Source organism: Triticum aestivum, chromosome 1D (assembly GCF_018294505.1).
Source record: "Triticum aestivum cultivar Chinese Spring chromosome 1D, IWGSC CS RefSeq v2.1, whole genome shotgun sequence".
Classification (NCBI taxonomy): Eukaryota; Viridiplantae; Streptophyta; class Magnoliopsida; order Poales; family Poaceae; genus Triticum; species Triticum aestivum.
In genome coordinates, this window is record NC_057796.1 from 366472260 (window position 1) to 366479227 (window position 6968).

Below are 6968 nucleotides of genomic sequence, written 5' to 3' on the forward strand. Positions count from 1 at the left end.
TGCTGGCATGAGATTCTTTTCATCTTCTTGGCTTAGTTTCAATGCCTTCTCTATGACCTTATTCTCAAGAAAAAATTCAATATCTTCTTGAGATAACTTATTCCCATCTGTGATTGATTTATTGTTGGCCTCATCATGTTGGTGTCCAATGTCATGACTGCCTGATACATGCATGCTCTCATCTTGTTGGTCTGATTCTGGCAACTCATCACTGCTATCAAGATCAAAGTTGTTTATATGTGCTTCTTCATATTGTTGTTTCTCTGTTTCAAACTCTGATTCGTCACTCCCACGTGTGCCATCTATATTAGTTGTTTTCGCATAATCAGGACCTTGCAATGCTGGCTCATTGATATTTGCTATCTGTTCTTCTTGATTAATCAACATTTCTTGCACAACATCGGAAACAGAGTTGTGCCAACTCTGCTCTACTTGCTGCAATTCTGAATACTCATGATCTGCAGACAACTGCTCACAACTCACTGTATTTTGCTCTAGGTAATCTTCCTTTGCATCAGTTTCATTCTCATTACTACCGCAGTCCAGGTAATCTTCACTATTGCATTCAGAACTATCCTCATTAGCTGCATCTTCATTATGATGGTTGCTTGTTATTGGGTCTGTTGTTTTGTGGTGATCCTGCGATATAAGTTTTGTCACGTACAGATTCAGTAATATTTAACTCCATGGAAAATGTTTAATTTTAGATTCCATTTTAAGGAGACATACTTGAGCATCCATGCCTGTTGTCAAGAGCGAAGTGAAACTTGTTATAGGGATTGTCACGTTGTCACTTTGAAGATGACTCATGAGAGTCATCTGTTTCATGAGTTGTGTGTACGACTGTGCGACTCCTTCTGGTGCTAGCAATTCATTAATCATTTGGCAACTTTGCTTTCCAAACCGAACTTCAATTAATTCCTGCAATTCATATTTCATCAGAGACCTTGCAAAAGTGTGTATAATTTTATTTTGCTGTTCATGAGCTCTATGGATTACTGTTATAATTCACCTCTTTAGTTGGTTCTTTCTTTTGTGCAGCGCACAGTTGGTCTTCATGTACTCCATAGCTGTGCGCAACTACTGGGTTCTACAGAAGGAATAAGCAACAGGTTAGTTCTTCTTTTTCTTTTTTTTATGCTGCAAAATAAGAAAATAACCTCCCGAGTCACATGAATTGAATTTCCATCTGATTGTAGATGTTGACCATGTTGATTTGAATTTTTCAGCACCTAAAACATTTATAGGAGTAATTTTTGTATTCATAATCACTTAAAAAATGTTAGTATGTAAACAAACAATTTGTTTGAGAATTTGTTGCTAACCGTGTTGTCTTCTTGTCTTTCTGCACTGTAATAATATGCTTGGTGATAAATATCTTGTCCCAGCACGTTTACCTGAAAGTGGAAACTCAGTTTGCACTTTTGCAAAATGAACTTATTTCTGGTAGTTGCACCTTAAAATTAACAAGAGCAAGCGTACTTTTCATGATCTAGTTCATTCAAAATGGAAATGCATTTATGTTGAATGAATGCATACTTTCACGGTGCATTCTATATAATTTTTTTTGGTTGGTCTCTTGTTTTAACTGTAGATTGTGAACTAAATTACTATGAATTTGTGGCTATAATGTTCTACTAGCATTTTGTAATAAGAATTTCTAATTTGTGGGTGTGTTATGAAGTAACTTCAGATAAATAACTACAATAAATAACATCAGAACTGCAATTAAAATGTAGATTAATGAGTACATGAATACGTATTTTCTTTGTTTTAATCTTTTGTGCATGCATATTGTATATGAAATTCTGATATCTGGGGATGTTCTGGATTAATTGTAGATAAATAACTTGTTCAGATATCTGCGTAGGTGCTATGGTATAATTGAAACTGCATATCTAAATGTTCCTTTGCTACTCAGGAAGTGCAATCTATTTGTTGCGAGAATTAGAAACAAATTGACCATCAACTTTAGTTCTCTGAATGTGCAACTTTTTACTTATATGTTTGAAATCACCACAACACACCAGCACATTCACTAGTTTCTGAACACATAACACATTTTTTTATCTGTCAGGTGTATCTTCTGAAAAAGAGCAAGTGTACTTTTTCCTGATCTAGTAAAAGGGGATGTGATGCCCAATTATCTTCATGAAACTGATATGATGCCTGAGTAAAGAAGTGGTGGGGGATTACCATTATTACATTCGAAATACGTGTAGCAGATTCATCTCTAGGTTTGTCTCTTCTCGGTTTTGCTCTTTTCCTTGACAGATCTGAGATCTCAGAATGATATGAGAACTCGTCCATTTTTTCTGGTTCTTCAGCTTGGGATCTTTGGGCGACCGGAGGAGAAGGGTTTTGGGAGGAAGAAATGATAGCACAAGATATAGATAGAGGTCAGAAGAGATCAGATCATCTCTGGTTTGTTTCAGCATCCATGGCGGCGGCTCAGTGTTCTGGTTTCGGGAAGAAAGGGGAGGAAGAAGACCTAGTGCTGTGTGCGTTAGGTGGATCTTGTTAAGTGGGTTAGTTGCTTAGCGGGTTCAGGCCCGTTTCAGATGTGGACTGTGGCCAGAAGACAGAAAATACAGAAACAAACACAGAGGCTACTCTTTCTGGGCTTTTCGACTGGCCCTAAGTTTGGGTCAGTCAAATCATTCTTCTGAATTCTTTATTCGCTGTTTTTGTCATTCGACTGACCCGTTTCTGGAGTCAGTCGATTGGCAGGTAGCCGCTCCCGTTAACAACTGCTAAAAAAAAGTTGAGTGTTAACAATGCACTTCACCTCTTTAGTCTATTCACCAGTTGCGAACTTGCAATCAAACAGAACAACGAACACAGCAAACAGAATGTACACACGACACAAGACAGCTGATCAGATCAGTTCAAGCAAGCAGGTGGTCGTGCAACCAGCTCTTCATCATCGCGAACGCCTCCTCGGCGTCGCCGTCGTCCTCCAGCGACTCCGGCCGGTGCGCGAACCCGTGGCCCCTGCCGGCGTACACGGCCGCCTTGGCGCCCCTCGCGCTCCTCTCCAGCTCCCGCACCGTCTCCACGGGGCACAGCAGGTCGCCGTCGCCGCACACGAACAGCACCGGCGCCGCGATCTGTGCCCCGAGCGACGCGTCCATCCGGGACCCGTAGAAGCAGACGCCCGCGCTGAAGCAGGCGGCGTCCGCGTCGCGCGCCAGCGTCTCCACGAGGCGGCCGCCCCCGTAGCAGAACCCGACCACGCCCAGCTTCTTGGACGGCGCGGCCGCCAGGAAGTCGTCCACCAGCCATTTCCTGCACGTGTCGATGTCGCCGGCCACCCTCTCCGGGGCCTGCTCGGCGAGCCACGCCTGGAACCCGTCCATCGGCAGGCTCTTCTTCCACGGGTTCCCGCGGAACAAGTCCGGCACCAGAACGCTGCATGCATGCAAGCATCCATCGATCAAGCATGAAGAGGTGACAAACGCAGAGCAACTGAAAAAAGTGATTGGACCGGAGAAGGGGGGAAGGTCGGTTGGTTTACTTGTAGCCGTGGCACGCGATGCGGTAGGCGAAGTCCCGGGTGGCGGAGTCCTCGAAGCCGAAGACGTCGGAGAGGAAGAGGACGCAGGTGCCGTTGTTGTTCTTGACGGCCTCGAGGAGGTAGGCGCGGACGCTCTCGTCGTCGCCCTGCCCGATGACGACGTCCGTGCCCCTCACCAGCTCGCACGCCTCGTCGTCGTCCACGGTGCTGCTCGCCACTTCGGCCTGGCTGCAGCGCGGCCCGTGGAGCCGGCGGCTCCGGGGATGGGTGACGGCGGTGCAGCGCCATCTCTGCAAGGGAACTGAAATTGTTACGTCGTCAGAGCACGGAGAGCGCTGGCTTGAGTATATGCATCTGAAATTTCCCCAATATAGAAACTGCAATAGTTGCTACAATTTGCTCAATCACGGTGTCCAATTAAACACACAGAATAGATTACTACTCCAATTTTTGTGTGATCAGACCTCACAACCAATTCAAGCTGAAATTGGGTTCGGGCCATCAAAAGAGTGCAAGTGGATAACGCAGGAACGGAAACGAACACGTACTTACAGAGGACGGCGGCAAGCGTGTGGACGGCGCGCTGGTCGCCGGCGCAAGCGAGCAGAAGGCGGCGCTGCGCTCGCGCCGCGGAGGCGTGATGGGGAGAGACGGGCGCACTGCGGCTGCGGCCGCCGTGGCCGCCATGGGGTGCTGCTTCCGAGCAGCTCCGGAGGCTGGAACTGAGCGCGGGAGATAGCCTGCTGTGCTTGCCAGTGCCAGCCACCACACAGGCTCGGGTGTGGATATTTTTCCCCCTGACACGTGGGGTTTCCCTGTATGAAGTCCAGACGAATGGACGGCAGTTGCGTTTTGGGCGATGCAGGTCCTGAGTCGTGACCACGTACAGTACGGTCTCGCTGCAGCTATGGATATGGTTTATAATCTCCGCGCTATATTACCGCAAAAAAAAAATTATCCCCGCGCAATACTGGCATTGTGGCCTGGCAACTTCTATCTTGACGCATAATGCGTCAAGTAGTCGGCTTGTCGCATAGAAGCGACCGGGCTGGGCGGCCCATTTAACGCCAGCAGAGTTGGACGCTGGATGCTGGGAGGTTCATGTTCGTTTTTTTTCCTTTCCCTTTTTCCTGTTGTATATTTAACCGTTTTTCTTCTGTTTCTTTTTTTTCAAAGAAGTTCTAATTTTCAAAAATGTTTGAAATTTAAAAAACTACTTGAATTTCAAAATATGCTCTTTCTTTTGTAAAAAAATTGTTATTTTCAAAAAACATTGTGCTTTCAAAATTGTCTGGAATTTAAGGAACTATTCTTGTTTTGATACAGTTTGTATTTTTTCAAAAATCTTTTTGCTTTCAAGCATTGTTTGGAATTTCATAAAATATTTTTATTTTAAAAAAAGTTCAAAAATTAAAAAATAGATATCTTTGGAAATTTAAAGTTTTATTCAAGAAATTTAAAATTTTGTTCAAAGTTTCAGAAAAACTTTAGAAATTTCAATTTTTTTGGAAAATTCAAAACGTGTCTGGAAATTGGTAATTTTTTGGACAATTTTTATAAATGGAAATATAAATTTTTGTGTAGAACTTGGAAAATATTTGAAAACTTTATTTGTTTTAAGTTTCACCAAATGTTTGGAAATTTTAAATTTTATTCAAAAATTTGAAAATATTTGCAATTGTAAAAAAATTGTAATTTCCAAAAAAGATTAAAAAGAGTTTTTTTTTCAAGTTTTTTTTTATAAACGAACTTGAAAAATCCCGCGCGATATATTTCGTTAAAGTGATGTGCCGTTATAGGGTCATGTGCCGCTAGGGTGATGGTCTCCCGAGTGCATGGCCTAGGTAATGTGCGGCACACCTTCATCGACTGCCGGCACCTGTCCCCAACGCTAGCCTATAAATAAACCACCCCTCTTTGCGCTTGTGTGCACAACACCCTCCAGTGCCACCCAATTGTTTATTCAAGCCTCAAGGGAGGAATGGAAGGGCCTTCTGATACGTCTCCAACGTATCTATAATTTTTGATTGTTCCATGCTATTATATTATCTGTTTTGAATGTTTTATATGCATTAATATGCTATTTTATATTATTTTTGGGACTAATCTATTAACCTAGAGCCCAGTGCCAGTTTCTGTTTTTTTCCTTGTTTTTGAGCTTTGCAGAGAAGGAATACCAAACGGAGTCCAAACGGAATAAAACCTTCGCGATAATTTTTCTTGGACCAGAAGACACCCAGGAGACTTGGAAATCAAGTCGGAAGAGCCACGAGGCGGCCACAAGGGGGAAGGGCGCGCCCAGGAGGGTAGGCCGCGCCCCCTGCCTTGTGGGCCCCACGTGACTCCACCGACCTACTTCTTCGTCCTATATATTCACATATGTCCCCAAACCACCAGAAGCATCCACGAAAACACTTTTCCACCGCCGCAACCTTCTGTTCCCGTGAGATCCCATCTAGGGGCCTTTTCCGGCATCCTGCCGGAGGGGGATTCGATCACGGAGGACTTCTACATCAACTCTATTGCCCTTCCGATGAAGCGTGAGTAGTTTACCTCAAACCTACGGGTCCATAGCTAGTAGCTAGATGGCTTCTTCTCTCTCTTTGATTCTCCATACCATGTTCTCCTCGATGTTCTTGTAGATCTATCCGAAGTAATCTTGTTTTGCAGCCTGTTTGTCAAGATCCGATGAATTGTGGATTTATGATCAGCTTATCTATGAATATTATTTGAATCTTCTCTGAATTCTTATATGCATGATTTGATATCTTTGTAATTCTCTTCGAACTATCGGTTTAGTTTGGCCAACTAGATTGGTTTCTCTTGCAATGGGAAAAGTGCTTAGCTTTGGGTTCAATCTTGTGGTGTCCTTTTGAAGGAAATATGCCCTAGAGGCAATAATAAAGTTGTCATTTATATTTCCTTATATCATGATAAATGTTTGTTATTCATGCTAGAATTGTATTAACAGGAAACTTGATACATGTGTGGATACATAGACAAAACACAGTGTCCCTAGTAAGCCTCTACTAGACTAGCTCGTTAATCAAAGATGGTTAAGGTTCCTAGCCGTAGACATGTGTTGTCATTTGATGAACGGGATCACATCATTAGGAGAATGATGTGATGGACAAGACCCATCTGTTAGCTTAACATGTTGATCGTTAAGTTTTATTGCTATTGCTTTCCTCATATCAAATACATATTCCTTCAACTATGAGATTATGCAACTCCTGAATACCAGAGGAATACATTGTGTGCTATCAAACGTCACAACATAACTGGGTGATTATAAAGATTCTTTACATGTATCTCCGAAGGTGTTTGTTGGGTTGGCATAGATCAAGATTAGGATTTGTCACTTCGAGTATCGGAGAGGTATCTCTGGGCCCTCTCGGTAATGCACATCATAATAAGCCTTGCAAGCAATGTGAATAATGAGTTAGTTACG

At 43.2% G+C, this 6968-nt stretch overlaps 1 protein-coding gene and 1 long non-coding RNA gene across 3 annotated transcripts; both read right to left on the reverse strand.

The window, feature by feature from the left end:
- Window positions 1-864: 864 nt before the first annotated feature.
- Window positions 865-2462, reverse strand: LOC123170161 (uncharacterized). Its single transcript, XR_006485065.1, has 3 exons — window positions 2197-2462; window positions 1013-1397; window positions 865-921 (listed from the first exon to the last, which is right to left on the reverse strand). It is a non-coding gene; the product is annotated as an uncharacterized lncRNA (long non-coding RNA).
- Window positions 2463-2764: 302 nt separating this feature from the next.
- On the reverse strand, window positions 2765-4380 carry LOC123182115 (carboxymethylenebutenolidase homolog). Of its 2 annotated transcripts, none has more exons than XM_044594580.1 (3): window positions 4070-4380; window positions 3518-3807; window positions 2765-3411 (listed from the first exon to the last, which is right to left on the reverse strand). In XM_044594580.1, the coding sequence occupies exons 1-3, from the start codon at window positions 4202-4204 to the stop codon at window positions 2889-2891; spliced, it is 948 nt and encodes a 315-aa protein (XP_044450515.1). In that variant the 5' UTR covers window positions 4205-4380; the 3' UTR covers window positions 2765-2888. The 2 variants fall into 2 exon arrangements, with proteins under 2 accessions (XP_044450515.1, XP_044450514.1); XM_044594579.1 differs by having other exon boundaries at window positions 3518-3818; window positions 4066-4366.
- Window positions 4381-6968: the final 2588 nt, after the last annotated feature.

Coding starts and splice junctions, on each gene's coding strand:
- LOC123182115 (XM_044594579.1), bottom strand. CDS start 4,204: ATGGCGGCCACGGCGGCCGCAGCCGCAGTGCGCCCGTCTCTCCCCATC. Junction 3,819..4,065: donor CTTGCCGCCGTCCTCTGTAA/GTACGTGTTCGT, acceptor TAACAATTTCAG/TTCCCTTGCAGAGATGGCGC. Junction 3,412..3,517: donor ATCGCGTGCCACGGCTACAA/GTAAACCAACCG, acceptor GCATGCATGCAG/CGTTCTGGTGCCGGACTTGT.